Source organism: Camellia sinensis, chromosome 11 (assembly GCF_055761805.1).
Source record: "Camellia sinensis isolate YWXY chromosome 11, ASM5576180v1, whole genome shotgun sequence".
Lineage (NCBI taxonomy): Eukaryota > Viridiplantae > Streptophyta > Magnoliopsida > Ericales > Theaceae > Camellia > Camellia sinensis.
In genome coordinates this window covers 165,880,713-165,903,636 of record NC_138971.1, presented here as the reverse complement: position 1 = coordinate 165,903,636, position 22,924 = coordinate 165,880,713, and the positions used below count along the sequence as shown (strand labels likewise).

The window sequence follows — 22,924 nt, the reverse complement described above, 5'->3', positions numbered from 1 at the left end:
ATTCACGTGAGATTTTGATGCTATTCATTGAAAAAATGAGTTTGAAACGCAAAGTTTTTAAGATAAATTAAGATGATTTGAAAAGTTAGTTAAAAGATAATTTTTTGATTTTTTATTTTTTTGTGTGTAAAAAATATGAGAGATGATGTGACTCAAAATGAATTAAAAGCTAAAATCTAGCTTTTTACTAGCTTTCCAAAATATAGCACTTTTACATCAAATTTTACTTTAATTTCTAATTTTTCAATTTTAATAAATTTTTTTTGTACTTTTTGATCTAGTTATAATGGAACTCTTTAGTTAATTAGTGCTAAATTGTCTAAGGAAAATTGTTACGTAGACACCACATAATACATTTTTTTATTTTTTAAAAAACATAATTTTTTCTCTCTTGCATTTTCTTCAATATTTTTCAGTATTTTCTCTTTGTACTGTATTTTCTAAATCTACCAGGTGAAGGGATGGTCAGTAGTGGTGGTGGTAAGTTTAGAAAATACAATAAAGAGAGAGAAACAGTACGAAAAAATATAGAGTAAATAAAGAAGTGAAGAAACTTATAATTTTCCCTTAAAAACGCCTCATGTGAGGATCGAAAGTATAAGAGATTAATCGTTACAGGAATGAGCTTCCCTTCATATATTCTCTTGTGGGCCCCAACTCGAATACATATAGATGATTTGAATTGTCTATTTCATATACTTCAGAACATGCTTATTTGGCCTCTTAAGTAGTGGCATTGGATTAATAATCCCGTGGATCACCAAATCCATGTTTGGTTGTGTTACATATTAAGAAACTACGAGTCTCCATGGGAGTACCAATCCTAGGATAGGATTAGCATTCTCATGGAGGAGATGGGAGTGTTAATCCAATCCACTTGGATTGAAACAAAATGTCTATTTTATCCTCAATTTATCAAATACAATAAAATCTCTTTTTATGTAATAAAGGCTTTTACGTAATTTCATATATTTAATTCCAACCAACTAACACCACCACACAACTCCTCAAACAAACGCATTTTATCTTACATCGCTAACTTAATACTCTCACCTTACTAATTTCTTCACTCAATTCCACCGCATTCATAATTTCATCTAATCTAATCCGCCAAACACGTATGGCCTTACAATAAAAGTTATTCATGCCAAAAAAAAAAAAAAAATTAAAATAGGATTGATACAAAGGCGGTGTTTGGGAACTGGGAGTACAGGCAATTTTAGCCTGAAAGTATAAAAAAAGCATTTAGCCTCAACAGTAGCTGCCTAACCCATTGATTTTTAAAAAAGAAAAAAAAAAAGAAAAAGACAAAAAAGAAAAGCAATGGGCTGGGCCGCACGAACAGCCTACACTGTCACCAACACAGTGTAGGCTGAGCCTTAAATAACCATTTTGCCATTGTACATTTATTTTGAAAAAAATAAAGTTAGGGACAAATTTGTCATTTCAATTTTAAACATCATTTCAAACACATTTTCCAATACAACAATCAATCCAAAAATTTAGCTCAACTTCCCAAACACACTAAAATAGTCTATTAAAATAGCCAATAAACCTCTAAAATAACCACTTCCCAAACACCCACAAAGTGCCATGGGGCAGTAGTGCTCAACTTGCTAATCTTTCAAATAAGAAAACAAAGCCAAAACCAATCCACAATCCAACAATGTCTCAAACAACACCGAGTTTGGAAAACAACCCAGTTGAGAAAACCTCTCAGAAATGGCCTCTCAACTTCATCCACACCACCCTCTCCGAGCTCAAAACGCAACGCGGAATCACCCTCCCTCTCATGGCCATGAACGTAACGTGGTTCGCCAAGCTCGCCATCACCACCGCCTTTCAAGGCCGCCTTGGCGACCTGCAACTAGCCGGTGGCACACTGGCGTTCACCTTTGCCAATGTCACCGGCTTCTCAGTCCTAAACGGCCTCTCTGGCGCCATGGAACCCATTTGTGGCCAAGCTTACGGAGCTAAAAATTTCAAGCTCCTCCACAAGACCCTTTTAATGGCTACCCTTTTGTTACTACTCACTACTCTGCCTATCTCTCTTTTGTGGCTCAATGTTGACACAATCCTCATTCATTTCGGCCAACAAAGAGAAATAGTGATTGTCGCAAAGAAATACCTTCTCTACCTCATCCCTGATTTGGTGATAACTTCTTTTTTGTGTCCTCTCAAGGCCTACTTGAGCTCACAGAGCATCACTGTGCCTAATATGATCAGTTCTTGTCTGGCTGTGGCTTTTCACGTGCCAATCAATCTGTTACTTTCCAGAGCTAAGGGTCTCGAGGGGGTTTCAATGGCAGTTTGGATAACTGACCTCATGGTTATGATTTTTCTAGCTTCATACGTGGTGATCGCTGAAAATGGAAAGGGAGGGAGGTGGAAGGAAGGAGGGTGGTGGGACCAAGGTGTTCATGACTGGATCACGCTGCTCAAGCTCTGCGTACCCTGCTGCCTCACCACATGCCTCGAGTGGTGGTGCTTTGAAATTCTTGTCTTGCTAACTGGGCGGTTTGTGAATGCAAAACAGGCAGTAGGAGTGTTGGCCATAGTACTAAACTTCGATTACTTGGTTTACTCTGTTATGCTCTCATTGGCAACCTGCGCTTCTGTTAGGGTATCAAATGAGCTCGGTGCGAACCGGGCTGGGCTGGCTTACCGATCCGCATACGTGTCTTTGGCAGTGAGTATAGCTTTGGGCTTCATCGGTGGCTCAGTGATGGTAGCAGCCAGAGGACTGTGGGGGCCTTTGTTTAGCCATGATAAGGGTATAATCAGAGGTGTGAAGGACATGATGTTGCTAATGGCTGTGGTGGAAGTGGTAAATTTTCCGGTAACAGTGTGTGGAGGAATAGTCCGTGGAACCGCCAGGCCATGGTTGGCCATGTCCGCCAGTCTCGGAGGATTCTACCTCCTAGCCTTGCCCTTGGGTATAGTTTTGGCTTTCAAGGTCCGGCTTGGGCTGGGTGGGCTACTGGCAGGGTTCTTGGTTGGGATGGTTGGGTGCTTGGTTCTGTTGTTGGTGTTTGTTGCAAGGATTGACTGGGTTGAGGAAGCTAGAAAGGCTCAAATACTTGCTGGCAATGTGGAAGAGAAGACTGTCGAGGAAGATGGAGGCGACAAGGAAGTGGTCAGTTGATGAGGAGTTGGCAGTGGAGGACTCAGAATTTGACGAGCTGCCTGCCCTTCTGGTAATTTGAATGGGAGGGATCTTTTTCACCCTTTTTCGTATAACATCACTACCTCTATATATCATACATTCTCTTGAGCAAAGATTGTGTCAATGATTTATATCTAGTTTTGATTAAATGGAGCGAAGTAAAATTTTAAAAATAAAAATAAAAAATAAATGAGGTTTCATCAATGGAGATTTTAGACACTGAATTGGATTCCACAAAATGCCATCAAATTAGTATTAGAGAATCGCGTGTCACTGTTACACTTGAATATCTGGTGTTCATTGAACACAAACTTTTGTAAACAATTTGAGGATTTTCAGGGATGCACTATTCCATCAAAATCTCTGTGAAAAGCCCATAAAAAAATCTTCAATCCATCTCGAGTTGAAGAATTACTACATTGGTGAATTTGAATATCAAATATGCTTAATCCTCGAGAGAGCCACGTTTAGAAATTAAAGTCTCAAGCTCTTTGGCTTTCTCCTCGTTGAAGCCAAGTGCAGCCATTATTTTGTGACCAGCTGATTCCTTTTCAGACCACACACCAAGAAGCAGATGAGTAGGCGTAATTTCCCCACTTTCACCTGCATTTCATATTTATTATAACAAGAGTTTTGTTTCTGGCATGGCAGTTATTAAAGAAAGAAAGGATAAAAGAACAAGAAACTTAAAACAAGTTTGGTGTTTCCCTAGCAATGCACAATTGTGGGGGGTGTAAATTACTCGAATGCCTATGTTCAAAAAAAAAAATAAAATAAAATTTACTCGAATGCAGAGCATTCTCAATTTGTAAGTTTTTACTAAAAGGTGAATAAATGCACTCGAGTAACTATTTTAGGCATCTTCAATAATCCAAGGTATAAAATCTTCTTCTTTTTTTTTATAAACTAATCCAAGGTATAAAATATAACACCCCTCTCCTAAAATGTCCAGATAGCTATTATTTAAGTCCATCCACAACTCCTATCCTACAGAAATAGAATTTTTCCGTTGTACTCCATCAGAAAATGGCCATCGTTGTGGATAGGCCATATTGAGGTTCAAGTCATCTTACAAAATGTTGGACTAAAATTCAAACAGTTACCTCAAGAAAATCTAAAATGATTCAGCCATAACTGGTGGTGGCTCCCTTTTATTTAGCATCTAAGATAGAGGTTGTTGGCATCCCAGAACAGTTGCGGACTATGAAGCACGGATACTCCGAAATGGCCCCGGTACACGTGTTAGATACGTATCGGATACGGATATGCGTCCGATACGGCGGGATACGTATCAGACACGGAAAAGAAGTATCCTAATTTTTTTTTATTTTTTATTTTTTGAATTTCGGATACGTTTGGGATACGCAAAGATACTTCAGTGATACACTTGGGATACTTTCGGGATACAACGGGGCAAAAAAATAATTTTAAAAACTTATAATGGAGTCAAAGTATAAAATAACAAAAGTAATCTAAAATAAAACAAAAAAAAAAAAAAATCAACCAAGTCCTAGCTCACTCACCTCGAAGCAGCAACAACTCGAATAGAAGCAAGTCGTTGTCGTCGTCTCTATCGTCTCTATCGCGATTTGCGAATAGCAACAAGTCGTCGTCGTCGATCAAGGTTCCTCTCTCTCTCTCTCTCTCTCTCTCTCAATCATCTAAAGTGTTTGTGAAGAAAAAGGCATCTCGGCATGCAAACTTCCCTTTTTGTAGAATTTTTTACACATTTTTTTAGGGCACTGAAGACATTTTTGTCAATATTTAGAAGACTTGTGGATGGTCTCTTTTCTTTAGGATCATTATGTGTTGTAAGAACAAAATATAAATTTGTATATGGTAGAATTTATAATTTTAAATATGATCAATACACATTTTAAATATGAGATCTATGTTACATGGACTCTTCAAATTAAATCAAATACCCGTGTCGGACACCCGACACTCGGACAAGGGTATGGGATATGTGTCGGATACTTTTCAACGGATACTTCATATATAATTGTATATAACACTATTATTATATGTATATATTGTTATATAATTGCTATAAATGTCATTTTGACACTATAAGTTAAATATAATACCATTTTATCTCACATATTAGATTAAAAATATAAAAATATGACATTTTTTTGCCGAGTCCGCGTATCCTTAAATTTATGGTTTGATGAGTCCGACCTCTAGATACATACCCGCACCCGACACCCGTACCCGAGTCCATGTAACATAGTATGAGATGGCATTTTAAATCCATCATAATTTATGTTTAGGTGAATTACATTGACCTCTTATGAGATTTAAAGAAAATATAATAAATCTTATAAATTTTACATAATTATATTAGACTTTCTTAATATTTTAATTCACATAATATTTTAATCCCATTTTCATAAATAAAATAAAAAAAATTCTTATTATATTAATAAAAAATAATATTGTAATATTTTTTAATATTGAAATGTATATATTTTATTTTATTTATCTTTATCTCTTCGTATTATCCGTAGTAATTTTGAAGGGTGTAGACTTACTTGAAATTGCAAGTCTTTCTCTTGATGAAATAGATATGGAAGCTGTGACATTCACTGATGAAGGGAAACAAGTTGAAACTATTAACCTTGAAGACTCTTAACTTTATAGGAATCTTTCTTTTTTATCAAGTTGTCTTTTGCTTAGGTTTTATTTTTATACATACCACTGCTACATTACTAAAAATTATAAAAATAATATTTTTTACGAATATATCCCCACCGTACCCATATCCTAATTTTTCAAATTTTGCCGCGTCATAGTAGCCATATTCGTTTCGTATCGTATCGTATCGTATCTGTATCCCGTATCTGTATCTGTGCTTCCTAGATTGCAAACAATGTGCAGGGACGATGTAGGACACCTCCATTATGGAGGTGACTTTTGGGTTGCAGCCATAGGGGCCAAATTTGTGACAAGGCCAGCTATTAGGTTGGGCCATAGCAGACAATACTTCCAAGTGGGGGCTGGGTCACGCGTCTAACATGATATTAGAGTCAGAGTTATGCCTATGCCGAAGTAGGGATGTTGGTATCCCACATCAGTTGCGGATGATGTTTAGGAAGTACTTATAAGACAGCACAGGATACCTTCATTGTTGAGATGCCTTTTGGATGGGAGGCTAAGGGAACAAACCCACAAGGCCAGCTATTCGAATGGGCCATAGTGGACACTACTTCCAGGTGGGAATTGGGTCATGTCATGACCTTTACTGTGAATGAATATGAATATGAAATAAATTCTATGTTCAAGTTGCCGTCTAAAGTGACCGTGTACGAATTCCTTGGGACATTAAATACGTGGTTGCATGAGCCCTCAAGAAGCATTGAAACATACAAAAACTATATGGACCAACTAAAAAAACAAAAACAAAAAAAAAGTAAAAGTTCAGCAAACTGAGTTGAAACTTACCAGATTTTAGCTTTTCATCAACAGCCCAATCAAGGGCCCTTTGAGCTGATTCGGTTAAAGGAGGGTGCTCAGGACTGAAATAGTACATGTCACCTTTTCCAAGTAACTTCATAGTTTCCTCACGCACTTTGAAAATTGAAATTCCATTTGCCAGCAAAAACTTTGCAGCTACATTAGTTCCTGCCAGCAAAAGAAACAGAAGGTAGAAACTAAGGTTGCACATTATTAAAGAATTCTCTATAGTAACTCTGCCGCTTCCAAACACAGAGAAAAGATTTAACCACGTGAACAATCACATGTATTTGTTACTTAAAACAATTATGCCATGTGAATTAAGATGCAACATCTGGGTATACAATGCCATTTCCTACTGTTTGCTTGTTCAGGAATGAAGATTATATATTTAGAAAATATGGTATTAGCTTATATGCAAGTACCATAGGGTCAGATGTTTCTACAGTTGCTGCTAAAACTGGAATTCCAGCTCTTAAACTGGAATGTGTAGCTATATCTGAGTGAAGGAAATGTGTTTCTTTCTTTGTTATATAAACTTGTTGGGTATATCTGCCAGGAATCGTACAAACCGCATGTTGGAAGCATGTATACAACATAACTGTTGTACTATGTTGTTTATATTCATGATTTAGCGGATTTTATCCCTACATTTTTACAAGTACATTAATTTTGTCCCTACTGTACTGAAATAACTTGTAAAGGGAAAGTGTTGGACGGTTTACTCCAAAGCTTAGTCCCCAATGCCCATGCCTGGAGGAGTTTGGACTCATTCAAGTTTACAACCATCTATAACCAATGAAAGCCTTTTATAAGCTCAGCGAAAGTGACTAGATTTTTATTTTTATATTTTTGTTCAACGTGCTTGCAAAAGAACAAAAAATTACAGTAAAAGAGATTTTAGAAACCAAAAACAAATCATGACTTGGAGAAGACTATGAAAGCAGATATGGAGTGCATTGTTCAATTTCCAAAAGGTAGGTGGTGCTTAATCCTCTCCATCCAGAAGCTCATAGCATACATTATTATATCATTCAGACAACTTTTGGCTAATTATGCGCAGATTCTTAATAATTATATAGGCGAGCGGGATTGAATAATTGTAATTCAATGCTTCTTTCTTAGACTTGTAATTTAGTATACTTAATAAATACACTATTTTCAGGCTTATCCTTATTAAGGGTCTCCAAATAGATTCATTTATAGTATTGAGCTAACACAATTCACATTAAAAAAGTAAAATTTAAAAATGAACATGTATATAGAAAGAAAGAGAAAATTTATAAGGCCCAAATGACTAACCCTCAATCAAGATCCCCATGAGAAGAGCTTCTGTCCCAGTAGTGGGGTACTTCAACTTTCTTGCTTCCAATTCACCCATAGCAAATGACTTTATAGCCTTTGAAGACCATCTAATTTCAGTCACCCCAACTCAAATTATCTCAAAATCCCAAACAAACAAACCCACCCCCCACACAAATCAAAAATCAACAAAACAATAAAAACCCAAAAACATTCAGCAAAATCCCAATAAAACTCACTTGGGTACGATCTCAGTAGATGAAACCCTCTCTGGTTTACTGCAATAACAAATCATAACAATCTCAACTCCTCCATAGCATAATCCTCAAATACACATATGTACATGTGAGTGTGTATATATATATATATATATATATAGAGAGAGAGAGAGAGAGAGAGATTACGCAGTGGGGAGGCTGAACAAGACTGTGGCATTGGTGGGTCGATGCTTTGACAATGGGGTTATGAGAGAGCACGATTGAAAAAAGAGCTTTGCAGTGCCCAGCCATGGACTCTGTAAGCTTTGTGGTCTGAGAATTTGAGTTAGAGATGGTGGAAACGAGTTGGGTAGTCTGTAATTGTGTTGGGAATAGGAAGCTCCGGTGGACGTTGTTTGGGTAGAGAGAGAAAGTGTGTGAGCTGCCATTTTCCCGAGAAAGTGGTGAAATGGAAAATATTGGATAGGAAGAAGATGTAAAAGAAAAATAGAAACGACGCCGTTGATACCGACAAAATTTTGATTGGGCTTTTTTACTTAATGGATCACTTGGGCCAATGCAAATATTGAATGAGCACCCAAAATTCCAATTTAGATGCAAATGGTGTAGCCCGGTAGCCCAAAATTATAAAAAAACAAAACCAAAAAAAAAAAAAAAACAAAGCAAAACAAAACAAAAGTCGGATTGGTTGAGACCAAACCAGTTGGACTGTGATTACGGGCCCAACCAGCCCAATTGACAGCACACTATATGAACCTCCAAGGCTCCAAGCCCAAAGTGGTAAATTGGAGGTTTGGAAATAACTCTATTTGGTTTGATTTTGAGAAGTTTTTTTTTTTTTTTTTTAATAGACTTTTCCCAAAAGAAAAAAAGTATATGTAAATAATGAGTTTTTCTTTTTCTTTTTCAAATTAACTTCTAAATTTTTAGAAATTTTTTATGAAAATAGATTTTAAAAACTAAACCAAACAAAGGCCATTTATAGGGTAACATGAAAAATTCCCAAACAAAACAAATTACTTGGTGTTCTAAGTTCTAACTATATATATATATATATATAGGTCATGTTTGATTGGATGGATTAGAGTATGGGATTGGGATTATTAATCCGTAGGCCCAATTATCATATGTTTGTTTTAACATTTTGATTTAGGATTATTAATCTAATGGATAATTAATCTAACAAATTTATAAAATGGGTAAATTACATTTGCCTCCCCTGAGGTTTCTGACAAATACAGGGACCTCCCCTGTGGTTTGAATAATTACAGTAACCTCCCCTGCTTTACCTGACAATATCAAAATTCCCCCCTGCCGTCAAAAATTACTAAACGGTGTTACTTTTTCCTTAGAAAATTACCTTATTGCCCTTCCCTTGAAAATATTAAAAAATGTTTTTGGGTTGGAGGATAGGTTTGGAGTGTTTGAAACAGTATTTTTTGATTTATTTTTTTAAAATATTAAAAAATGTTTTTAAAAAAATTATTTTTTATTTTAAATATGTAATTTTTATTTAAATATTTTATTTTATTTTGTAAATATTTTAATATTTTAAACTCAAAACACAATTTCACACTCAAATCGTAACCAAACACATAACTCAAAACTCAATTCAAAAATTATTTTCAAACCTCATAACCAAACACATAACTCGACACTCCACACTATTTTCAAAACTCTACATTCAAATCGTAACCAAACGCAAAACAAAAAAATAAAATATTTATAAATATATTTATAAAATAAAATAAAATATTTAAAATAAAACTATATATTTAAAATAAAAATAAAAATTTTAAAATTTTTTAATATTTAAAAAATATATTTAAAATATTAAAAAAATACAACACATAGATGTATGAAATATAATGCACATTAAAATAAATAAATAAATATTTAAAATATAAAATATTTACCCTAAAAAAATAAATTCAAGAAATTATTTGTAATTGAATTGTGATTCTATGAGTTTTGAAAAGATTTTTGAAAATTTCTAATTGGAATTGTGTATTTGGTTAACACTATGAGTTTTGAAATTTTTTTTGAAAATTTGTATTTGTAATTGGAATTGTGATTCTAAAAGAGAACCAAACATGTTTCTAAAAAAAAAAAAATCGGAACATGTTTTTATTATTCAAAACTCAATTCAAAAATTATTTTCAAAACTCATAACCAAACACAAACTTAAAACTCAATTCAAAACTTTTTTCAAAACTCAAAACTCTTTCCAAAACCCAAAACCAAACTTTTTCAAAAACTCTATTTTAAAAGAAAAAAAAATTCAAAAAAAGTTTATTTTATTTTTTTAAATTATTTTTAAAATCATGATTTGAGTGTAGAAGCGTATTTTGAGTTATGAGTTTTGAAAAAAAAAAAATTTGTTTGGTTATAAATTTTGAAATTTTTTGAATTTATTTTTTTAGGGTAAATATTTTATATTTTAAATATTTATTTATTTATTTTAATGTGCATTATATTTCATACATCTATGTGTTGTATTTTTTTTAATATTTTAAATATATTTTTTAAATATTAAAAACTTTTAAAATTTTTATTTTTATTTTAAATATATAGTTTTATTTTAAATATTTTATTTTATTTTATAAATATATTTATAAATATTTTATTTTTTTGTTATGCGTTTGGTTACGATTTGAATGTAGAGTTTTGAAAATAGTATGGAGTGTCGAGTTATATGTTTGGTTATGAGGTTTGAAAATAATTTTTGAATTGAGTTTTGAGTTATGTGTTTGGTTACGATTTGAGTGTGAAATTGTGTTTTGAGTTTAAAATATTAAAACTAAAATATTAAAATATTTACAAAATAAAATAAAATATTTAAATAAAAATTACATATTTAAAATAAAAAATATTTTTTTTAAAACATTTTTTAATATTTTAAAAAAATAAATCAAAAAATACTGTTCCAAACACTCCAAACCTATCCTCCAATCCAAAAACATTTTTTAATATTTTCAAGGGAAGGGCAATAAGGTAATTTTCTAAGGAAAAAGTAACACCGTTTAGTGACTTTTGACGGCAGGGGGGAATTTTGATATTGTCAGGTAAAGTAGGGGAGGTTACTGTAATTATTCAAACTACAGGGGAGGTCCCTGTATTTGTCAGAAACCTCAGGGGAGGTAAATGTAATTTACCCTAAGATTATTAATAATGGGGTAGGAGTGAGATTATTAATCCAATGAATAAGTTATCCAATTAATCCAATTGGATAATGAATACCATACTAATTTAATAGAATTATTAATATCTCACTATTAATTTTGTGAATCAAACATGGCCATAAGAAACTATTTTTGTTAAAATGTTGGAGCTATTTAGCCATAACTATAAAAGTTGAACATTGAAATGTGGAAAATTTATTTAGATGATGAAAGTTGGAAACAAGTGTGAAATATTTTGTGAGAATTGTTCTATCCATGCTTGTCATTGTGTGGTGCTCCTAAGAAAAAGATAAAAGAAACAATGGTGCTATAGACCCCCAGTGAGGTGGCGTGCCCCCACTGGTCGAAACTCAAAAAAAAAAAAAAAAAAAAAATAGTTTTTTTTTGGCCCAATCATCGCCCGCTACCTCATTGGGGGTCGACCCCCAGTGGTGATCCGAAGCATTTTTGTAAAAGAAAATAAAAGAAAAATGATATGTATAACAGAAGCGGAGATAACACACGCGACGCAAAAAAGACATTGCATTGTGATAGGAACACAATCACTTGTCAACGTATATTTTAAGCTTAAAAAATACTACTCAAAACAGAAAGACAAAATCCTAAATCAGTTTTTGTTAACTTGTGATGCGGTCTAACTCATTTTATTTCACAAAATTTGAACAACAGCATTAGGTGCTACTAGTTGTTAGATAATCTTTACTGTATTATGAATAAATTTTATTTATGAACTTAATAATAAACAGAATATAAAAGAAATAAGAGACATGAAAGAGATTGTTTGATTAAAAAAATCAAATCAGAATATAAAATAAATAAATAAAAATAAATTTTTATTTTGTTACGAAAACAAAATCAAAATCTGAAACAAAAATAGAAAAAGAAAAAATAATAAAACAGAAAAGTAAATTAATCGCTTACCTTATTAATTTTTCGAACAAATTTTTGATCAAGTCCAGTGTTTAATATTGTGTCCTTAAAGATAGATTCGTCATCTCCATGGTGCTTTCAGATTGCGGACGTCTATCTCTTAGGATAAAATAATTAATAACGAATAATTGCAACACTACAAATTATTCGCACAACGAACACACTTTGTGTACACACTTTTTCTCATAGAAAATTAATGCAGCAAAATGCAGAGATTATTGGCAGCAGAGAAGAACAAAAATTGAATCCTAAATCCAAATGAGAGACTACCTATTTATAAATGGAAATGTGGCTGTTCGGTTTGAATTAAACAGGTACCAAACCTGTTTGAACAGGTACAAGACCTGTTTGGTTTGAATCCAACAGATATGGCACTGTTTGGGTTTTGAATTCAAACATATTTGAATCTGTGCGAACAGAATTTAAACAGATATAAATCTGTTTGGAACCTGTATCGAAATTATGAAGAGGTGTAAACAAATTTGAATTTTTTCCAATCAAGACCGATTTTATTTTACTAAAAAATAAAATTAAATTCAAATATTTTTAGCTCAAAAAGAATTAGTATTGGGCCGGATGAGCCCAACCTAATCTCAACCACGCACCCGTCCCCTCCCTCCCGACCAGATGGCGTATTTATTTTTGGATCCAATGGGTCTAGCCCATAACCTCTCCTTTCTACAAATTTGAAGTGCCCCTTGTGACCCTCCCCTAGTTGCAAACTCAAGCCTAGAAACCCATAAAAGTTTTCTCACCAAACTAATGTGGAACAAGCCCTTAAATTTAAACCTTAAGGAATTTTTACCAAAAATTTCATTTCCATAGAGCTCACTTTGATTTTAATTTTCCATTCACCTGATAATGGTTTTGAATAACCAAATATATTACGTAAATTACAACACGGCATAGAACGCAATACCACTTAGACCCGTCAACTTTAACGAATGGGTCTCACCTAAAAAATAAACCAGAATTAAGAAAAAAAATTATTTTTCCAAAATCATTTCTAACACTAGCATAATAATCATCGTAGGATTTTAAATTGTTAAAACAATATAAAGAGATGTAAAATTAATATTATAGAATAACCATAAGCAGGATCTATAAAATCATTAGCATGTTATCACGTAGAATTGTATAGGATCATCAATAAGATCATTGGATTGATGACTTCTCACAATATTAAATGATACATCACCATATTGTTACAAAATGTAAAATTTCAAACGGGGCAGTGTTTGGGAAGTTTGTGTTTTGGTTTTTTTTTGTTTTTTTTCACTAAAAATAAATCGGTTATGAAATCAAAAAAAATTAATCCAAACAAAATATCATATCAAACTTCATAATCATTTCACTTTTTTCCTCACAAATATCACATCCAATCATAAAAAAATTTAACTATCTTCATAAACATAAAAAAAAATTTCTAATAATATCTTATAACTAAAAAAATTTACAAAAAAATTCACTTCCGAAAAGCGCACTTAATTTGATTCACAATATCTTCTTACTGATCTAACAAAAGATCTAAATTTCAACAACATTGATTACTAGTGATTATTTAGATCTCTATAACACATCTGTCTGACATAGGAGGTCTGATTATTGGGCAATTTTTATTTTTTATTTTAGGGTTGGTTTGGAAAGTAGGTTAGTTTTTTAACTTTTTGATTTTTTTGACTATTTTAGTCTAGATTAAAATGTTTAGTTTGGAAATGACTTTTTAACTTTTTAACTTTTTTAACTTTTTTTTTTTAAGAGAAGAGTGTAATGATTATGAATTGGATGTAATATTTTATTTTTTGTGATTAAAATAATCTATTTTATTTTTTATGACTAAAATAATCAAAAAAAAAAAAAAAAAAAAAAAACCTAATCTAACTCTTTCCAAGCGGAGTCTTAAAGATAATTTGGGAGAATGTTGTGAGAGCAAATTCATGTTTTCACCCAGAAGACATTGACGGCAATTGGCTAAAAAGATCCAACAATAAATTGAAGGGCTCTGTGCTGACAAAGTTGGGGACAAGCAAAGATAGGGCAAGTACCTTAGAGTCTTAGGCCTAGTTTGACATTCTTAAAAAAATTCAAAAAGTCACTATTCTGTTTGAGTCAGATCATCTTATTTAAGTCACATCACCTCTTTATCACATCACTTCAAACCCAACCCATATCCATCCCATATTTCATAAAAAATAAAAAAATACATTTATTTAGACACCCCAAACAACCCCTTAGACACAGTACCCGTTGCTTTTAATGGGTCACTTTAACATTTACTCATTTCAATTGACAACTGTAAATATTTATTTCACTTTTTCAGTTCCTGACCTGATCAGCATGCTTCAATTTGTACCTCCTAATAATTTTTTTTTTTTTTGATATCAAGTATTTTAATGGAAGATTTTATAATTTTATTGCACTATCGGTCAACTAGATAAACGACCGGATAGATGATCGACCGATTGATCGGTCAATATAATTTTTTCATAAATTTTTACTTTCGGGAGGACGTCTAGAGGTGAAAATCCAACGATAATAAATAGTGATTTGATAAAAAAATACATTGATTCTCAGTTTGATAAAAAAAAAAAAAGTGAAATCATAAATTTGATACGTATTTGATGAAACCGTTAGAGTAGGAAAAATTTTTTTTTTATCAAATTTAAATTTAGGCCTCGTTTGGGAACAGACTAATTTAGTAACTTTTTGGCTATTTGGCTAAAAAAGTAGGTAAAAAAAAATTTATATGTTTGGAATGACTTTTTGGCTAATTACGAAAAGATGTGCAAAAAGTAGAGAGAAAAGAGAATTTTTAATTTTTTAATATGAGTTGTTGGCTTTTTGGCTAAAATGATAACTTTTTGACTTTTTGACTAAAAAAATAAATTCCCAAACGGACAATTTTGAATAATCATTAAAAATAGTCTAACACATATCTATGGAAAATGTGTCGTAACTCAAATTTTGTGGCTCAAAAGTGGCTCAAATGGCCAAAACGGTCGCATATCTATATATCCATTTATGCAAACCAAGTGATTGTAAACTTATGAGTCTTAGACATCCTTCTTATAACGGTTGTCTAATATTAAGGTGTGTGAAATAATATTTCAAGATCATTAAATAATTATTTATTTTCATAAGAGATGTGTATCATTTACTATCAAAGGATTAAGATTTGTTTTAGAAAGTAGGTTGAAGTTAATTTTTTTAACTTTTTTATTTTATTTGAAAAATGTGTAAAAAAAAATAATAATATAACTAAAAAAAAAAAACAACAACGACGACGACATTTTAGTTGTCAAAACAAGGCCAAGGCTCAAGTGTTAAATATTGTCCCAAGCTAGTGTGGCTCATGAGTGGCGGTCCAACCTACAAATCCGAGAGAAAATTAAGAAAATATTAAAAAATAAAAAAATAAGCTTTGAATCTTGTCTCGTTGGGCGGACTAGCTCGTTTCGGCCTAAGGTTCTTTCCCTAAGTTGGCCCAACAAAAAAACAAATCCCATTGGGCTATCATGAGCAAGCTTGGGTGCCAATGTTACGACCGACCCAACCTAGTTAATCCTAACTCTTGTTTGGGTGATTCTATGTGTATTCAAATAATAATTTAACATGTCGATATAAAATTTTAAAATTTTAATTTTGATTATATCTTAATATAAATTTATTAATAAGAAGAATATGCATTAAATTCTAAAATAAATATATATATATATATATATACATTTCTCATAGTATAACAAACAACTTATATATGTATTTTTTTTCTTTCCTAAGTTTTAATTATTTTATCTTCTTCTCATCCAAAATCTTAATCCATTCCATCAAAATTCATCATTATCATCAGTATCATTGTTTGTTATTGTGTTACTACTTACAAAGAAAACAAAAACACAATATGTGCCATTGTATTTTCATTGAAAGTCTCTTAATTTCTCATGAAGCCAATCTTGTAAATATTTTCATGCCTCTGGTTTTCTTTGTTCTTTCTCTCTCTTGCCTTTTTTCTTCTCTACACACCCTTGCTTCGTGTATTCAAATGTGGCGATCATGTACAAGATTGATTTTATATGCATAGGTCATTAATGGGGTTATTTTTGAAAAAAATCATCAAAACAACAATGATTTAAATAATCTATATATCATATCTATGAATGTGTATATATATTTATTTGATATTATTATATTAATATTATCGTATTGGAAGAGAATGAGAAGATAGAGATGAAGAGAGGCATGTGTTTCGTGGTTTTTCTTTGCCGGTGCCATCATTCTCTGTGTGTAAATAAAAGGAATATGTAATGAGAAATCTGTTTAAGAATTTTTTAAAAGATTTTTCAAAGTAGTGTAATTTGGGTTTTTGATTTGTTTATTATTTCGGTATACCTTGAAGAGTAATTTAGGAAAAAAATATAAGGTGTATTTAAATAATTTAATAAAATGTATTGAGAAATTTAAGACATTTAATGATTTTTTAGATGCAAATAGAATCCCCCTTGTTTTTGTCAAATTAGTCATAGCTCATTCATTTTGGACTTGATTGAAATGAGTTTGTTAGGCAAATAAATTAAATTTAAACATATTTTGTACTTCATTAATATTTGAAACTTAACTAGAATTTAATTTGATAAATAATGTATATGCATGAAAAAATGAAATTATTCATGTCAAACTAAATCTAAACAATTTTTAGCCCATTTATAACTCATTTTTACGCTTCATTTTACACATAAATGAAGTCGGAAGCACCCGTATAATCATCTTATATTTTAATTTTCATCTTAAAATCTAATCATATCAAACTTGAAATATTTTTTCACTTTAATGGGGATGTGGGTCCATTTCATGGTTTTATTTATTTTTAACTAACAAAATAGTGTTAGTTACTTAGGAATGATGGTGTGGCATGAATAGAAATTTTTATTTATTTATTTATTTGCATATGTGATCTAATTAAAAGTTAAAAACACTAAAAATACAAGCACAACAAATTTAGGATTGGTTTGACATAAATTAAATAATACAAAAAATTAAAAAGTCACTATCTTATTTAAGTCACATCATCTTATTTAAATCACATCATCTCTCTAATATATCACATCAAACTCAACCCAAACCCAACCCATATAGGCCAATGAAGAAGTATGATAGAGATTCAATTGGTGTATTATAGAATTCATATAAAATAAATAAATTTGAACTGCACATTAATAATTAACTAAAATTTAATAAAATATCTAAATATATAATATTATTAAAAATTAAAATTAAGCTCCTCATAAACTTAATAAAAAAATGGCACAAATTTTACATTAGTAAAATTTAAAAATTAAAAAAAAAAGTACAAATCTTAAAATTTTTATAAATATTAATAATTAAAGGGGCGATTTGTTATGAAAATAGAAACCTTAGAGGGTGAAATGTAATTTTCAAAATCACGTGAAAAAATTCATATTTTAATCAAACCTCAAGAGGTGTATTTGTAATTTACCCATATATATATATATATATATTGGGAAATTACAAAAAAAAAAAAAAAAAACCAGGGTTTAACGTGTTTTTCACATTAAACCCCAATATTTTAATTTTAACAATTTAAATCCCGAATTTTTAACTGTGTCCCAAAATTGACCCTCCGTCTATTTTCGTTTATTTTTGTTAACTTTTTACACTTATTTGATACGCATGTCACTTTTTCATTCATCCATAATTATTATAATTATTTTATTTATAAATTACCTTCTTTTTTTCTATCAGTTCTCTCTCTCTTTCTCTCTCTCTCTCTTTCTTCCAAGATGAACGATCGCCGACCTCCAGATGCCCCATCGTGGACCTCCGTCCGTTCGCCGACCTTTGCGCCGTTTGTTGACCTCCAGATGCCCCATCACCCCTCTCTCTCTCTCTCTCTCTCTCTCTCTCTTCTCTCTCTCACAAATTCACAAATCCTTCATCGCCGCCTTGACCTCTACTATCAAAGATCTGCAACTCTTCGTCGTCAACTCCTCTGGCACCGTCGTTTTTCTCTAAAATCGATCAGACTCCCAATCGTTCCTTTTTGAAATCGATTGGACTCATCGTTCATCTCTAAAATCGATTGTTTATCATTATTAACTTTCCTACTATGAAAGCTTCGGTAGAGATCAAGCAAAGAGGTTCGAAGGTCTGTCTCAGATCGCGAAGGTCAAAGGCAATCCGCTATTCCCCCGCTCTTGGATCCGAACCCCCTCTTTCTTCTTTGATTGATTTTTTAGCCCTCTTTTCTTCTTAATCTTCTTTTGTTCTATTTTCACATTACCTTTCATTGTTCCACCACCACCAGCTTTTACCGAGCTCGACGTGGAAATCCATTCACCGTTGGGTCTCTCTTTTTTATCTATTGAAGCAATGTTTTCCCGAAAGAGTTTCCAGTAGAGTATAGCGAGGAAGAAGAGACAGGCGATGGTGAGGGCTCCAACGAGAACGGGTGGGATGAGGTTGAAATGGGGATGTGGGTTATGTAGGGGGGAGGTCGGTGGGTGGTTCCGACGGTTGCAACGTCGGAAAATCTTGGAATAGTGGTGAACGAAAAGTGAATATATATATATATATATATGTAATGTGTGTAGGGATGACAATTTGAACTCGGCGCGATGGAGACCCAATCTCCTGACCTCGATTTGAGTGATTTTTTCCCGAAAAATATCCCCAACAGGGTGGGGATAGTATTCAAAAATCAATCCCTGACCAGTTTCAAGCCAGAGATAGGGATAAGTGTCCCAGCCCATCCCCGGCCCCGTTTGTCCCCGAAGTGAAATTACTAGTTTACCCCTTCTATATATATATAAACCAAACTCTCATCTTACTTCTCTTTCAGTTTCAAACCAAGTCTCTCTCTCTCTCTCTCTCTCTCTCTCTCATGGTTCACCTCACCATCGTCTTCACATTTGCTCCGGTGTAATATATAGAGTTCAGCGCTGTCTATAGAGCTTGTCACTCGCATCAATTCTAGCCATGCACCAGATGGCTTCGACTCCATCGCCATTGTTGGAGGATTAGGGCTTCACCACACCATCATCATTGACAAACTCTGGCAACGCCGCCGCAGAGAAATCCTACCTCCGTCGTCGATCTAAGCAAATAACTGTATTTCTCTTTGCTTCACTTCTTATCATTATCATCATCCAGATCCACCACTATTACTGACCGCTAAACAGATCCTGAACTGTGGTTCGTAAAGCCCTCCGTTGCCACTGATCTAAACAAATCGTGAACCCATCTCTCTCTCTCTCTCTTTCTCTCTCTCTCTCTCTCTCTCTCTCTGTGTGTGTCCATTTTCTTATCATGTATTGTATGCAATATGTGTTCTTGATAACCCATCTTCAGTAGCATACACACTAGAATTTTAGAGCTTTCTACAATCTTTAGACAACTTACTCTTTATTAATATTGACAATTTTAGGTTGGTAGGTATTGTTCTTCCATGAGAGAATAGCTCTCTTATTTTGGGTTCAAGTTTTGAAACAAGGATATTTCACAAAAATTAAAGTTTTTCTTCTGTTAAGAGACTGTTAATAATAAACAAATTTGTTGTTGATAAACAAATAACTCTTTTTTTTAAGTTGATAATTGTTGTTCTTGTGTGTGTGTGTTGAATAGATCTGTCGGGGATTTTTCAGGGTTGGGGAAATCCGATCCCCGTTAGGGAGCGGAGACGGTGAGGTGATAGGTTCCCTGCCGAGGATTGGGGGAGGGGACGGGGATTTTTTTACCTTCGAAGATCAAGGACAGGGACTGTCATTCCCGACCCCATCCTGGCCCATTGTCATTCCTAAATGTGTGTGTATGTATAGGTTAGAAATGGATTTGCAGAGAGAGACAGAGAGACAAAAAGAAAGTATAAGGTGGAAAAAGACTAGAGAAAGAGAACAGAGTTAAGTGAAGAAGACGACGAGAAGATAAGCAAAGTTTTGTATTTGGGGCAAATTTCAGCCCTAATCGATGAAGTTAAAGATTTGGAGCCTTTTATATAGGGTTAATAAAAAACGACGTCGTTTTGAGTTGGTTTTGGTGTCAAAAATGGCTTTTTCTGTTACTATATGAAATGAAGATGGACGGGGGCTTACATTGTAACACATAATAAACTCCAAGGTTTTAATTGTCAAAATTAAAAACATGGAGTTTACATTACAAAACACGCGAAACCTTAAGGTTGCGTTTGTTAGAGTTTTTTAAATATGATTTGAGAATATAGTTGTATTTTGAGTTTATGAGTTTTGGAATTATGATTTGAGTGTGAAAAATTTGTTTGGTGAATGAGTTTTGAAAAGAGTTTTTAATTGAGTGAGAAATTTTTGATGTGGCATTTGATATTTAATACAAAAACTTACAACTCATAACCAAACACACAACTCAAAATTCTATTAAAGCTCATAAAAAATTTTAAAAAAATCAGAAAATATTTTTTATTGAATATATAAAAATTAACATGTGTCAATTACAGAAAAAAAATTACACTGCTCCGGTCGACTGGTTAGTCCAAATTTTCTTGCGTTCGACCGCGTTTTCAAAAGTGAGTGTGAAATTAATTTTTGAAAATCGTAAATAAATATTATGTTCAAATTAAGCTCCGAAACTAACGTTCCAGAACTCCACCAAACATAGTCTAAAATTTATTTTTATAATTTTCCCGATGTATTTTAACGAAAATGATCCGTAGCTCGAATGTTTCGGGCTCGAATGGCTCGAAACTTTAAATTTCTCTCTCCTCTGGATCTCTTCGCCTCTCCGCTTTAGCAGTTCACTCTCGCCTCTCTCACCTCTCTCACTCTTAACAAACCTCTCTCTCACTCTCGCCTCTCTCACGAGACGATGGACGAACGACGGCATAGGCAGACGAACCACGACGGAGGACGGAGGACGACGAACCACGACGGAGGACGAACGGGAGCCTGCGTTTACGTTTTGCTTTTTGAGGTAAACCTGAAATCACAAAGTTAGGGTTTACGTTTTGTTTCAATTTTTGTAGAAATTAGTTGATTGAGAGTGTTTGGAATTGGATTTTGTTTGCTATTTGTGTTAGGGTTTGGGATTTGGCTTTAATTTGTGATATGTTAGGGTTTAGGATTTGCCTTTATACCTGTGATAAAGAATGAACTCTGTGTTCACATTCTGCACACTGAACACTGTGTATATTGAAAAATTGAAATTTAAATGGTTTCTCAATTTATACCTGGGATTTGCCTTTATACCTGTGATCAAGAATGAACTCTGTGTTCACATTCTGCACACTGAACACTATGTATGTTGAAAAATTGAGATTTAAATGACTTCTCAATTTATACCTGGGATTTGCCTTTATACCTATGATCAAGAATGAACTCTGTGTTCACATTCTGCACACTGAACACTGTGTATTTTGAAAAATTGAAATTTAAATGACTTCTCAATTTATACCTGGGATTTGCCTTTATACCTGGGATTTTCCTTTATACATGTATATGACTTCTCAATTTTTTGATTTAAGTGTGGCTTTATACCTGCCTTTATACCTGTAATTTAAATTCAGCAACCTGTGTATGTTGAGTGAATTTCAGAAACCTGTTAAGAACATAGGTGCACCAGATGTTAATGGCTGTTAAGAACACAGGTTAACAGCCATTAACACTAGGAATAGGCAAACACTAGGAATCCATCTTTTTGAGTGTTTTGGAAATGCAAGTGAAAAATAAATTGTTTTAGCCTAATCAATTCAGATTGCATAGAAAAATATTGAGGAAATGGTGTAAACTTTGGTTGTTGCTGAGTTACAGCTGTGCTGCACAGTGTAGCGAATCATTTTGAATTTCCAAAGCCCTAAGACTGCTGGAAAGGCGAAACATGAAAGACCAAGAATCACTATTGAGTAATACAAAGAAGAGTTTGGCATCATAATCTGATTCTTATTTACAGGATTCCTAGTGTTTGTTTGCTTTCTTTCTTATTTACAGTAGAGTATAGATGAATCATCTTCTACTAATAGGTAAAACAGCTTGAGAGATAAAAAAAATATGAAGAACTTCATCTTCTACTAATCGGTAGTTGAATCTGTTGGTATTTTTTATGCAAATAAAAAAATGGCTTCATCTTCTACTAATAATACGAACTTAAGATTAAAGCCAAGGTTTTGTAATTGTGGAAGAACAACTTCCATGCGTATTGTACGAACCAATGAGAATGGAAATGAAGGGCGTGTCTATTTTGTTTGCCCAAGAAAATATGTAAGTACCTGTTATATAAATGAATCTGTTACTTTTTACAAATTTCATTTGTTCTTTATTGATTAACTGATTCTTGTCCATTGTAGACTGCGAATGAACACTGCAATTACTTCAGGTGGTTCGCAGATGATGATGATGACGACGACATTACCTCCACAATCCATGCCAACGCTGGACCTTAGACAGATTCAAGAACAGAAGAAATTAATGATCTGAGGAGAAGGCCTGATGAGCATGATAGAAGGCTTCAAAGGCTGGAGAAGATTTTGAAGGCAATGACTTATGTCATTGTATTTTGTGTATTTTTTTACTTTATCGTGTAAATGAATCAGTTGTTACGTTTTGGACAATGTTATGAATGTAATCAGTACTTCTTTTGTATTTTATTTTATATGTTCTATTTGGTAATCAATATTGCCTACTATCTTTATTTTC

At 32.9% G+C, this 22,924-nt stretch overlaps 2 protein-coding genes and 1 long non-coding RNA gene across 3 annotated transcripts; 2 read left to right on the top strand and 1 right to left on the bottom strand.

The window, feature by feature from the left end:
• The first annotated feature begins 1,607 nt into the window (after nucleotides 1–1,607).
• On the top strand, nucleotides 1,608–3,385 carry LOC114273373 (protein DETOXIFICATION 56). Its single transcript, XM_028215139.2, has one exon. It carries the CDS (start codon nucleotides 1,667–1,669, stop codon nucleotides 3,143–3,145), a length of 1,479 nt encoding a protein of 492 aa, XP_028070940.2. The 5' UTR covers nucleotides 1,608–1,666; the 3' UTR covers nucleotides 3,146–3,385.
• Nucleotides 3,386–3,390: 5 nt separating this feature from the next.
• On the bottom strand, nucleotides 3,391–8,612 carry LOC114273374 (Double Clp-N motif protein). Its single transcript, XM_028215140.2, has 5 exons — nucleotides 8,329–8,612; nucleotides 8,164–8,202; nucleotides 7,925–8,034; nucleotides 6,611–6,790; nucleotides 3,391–3,769 (listed from the first exon to the last, which is right to left on the bottom strand). Exons 1-5 carry the CDS (start codon nucleotides 8,568–8,570, stop codon nucleotides 3,612–3,614), a joined length of 729 nt encoding a protein of 242 aa, XP_028070941.2. The 5' UTR covers nucleotides 8,571–8,612; the 3' UTR covers nucleotides 3,391–3,611.
• A 12,343-nt stretch (nucleotides 8,613–20,955) lies between these two features.
• Nucleotides 20,956–22,924, top strand: LOC145803333 (uncharacterized). The gene is made up of 2 exons (XR_014345435.1): nucleotides 20,956–21,206; nucleotides 22,576–22,924. It is a non-coding gene; the product is annotated as an uncharacterized LOC145803333 (long non-coding RNA).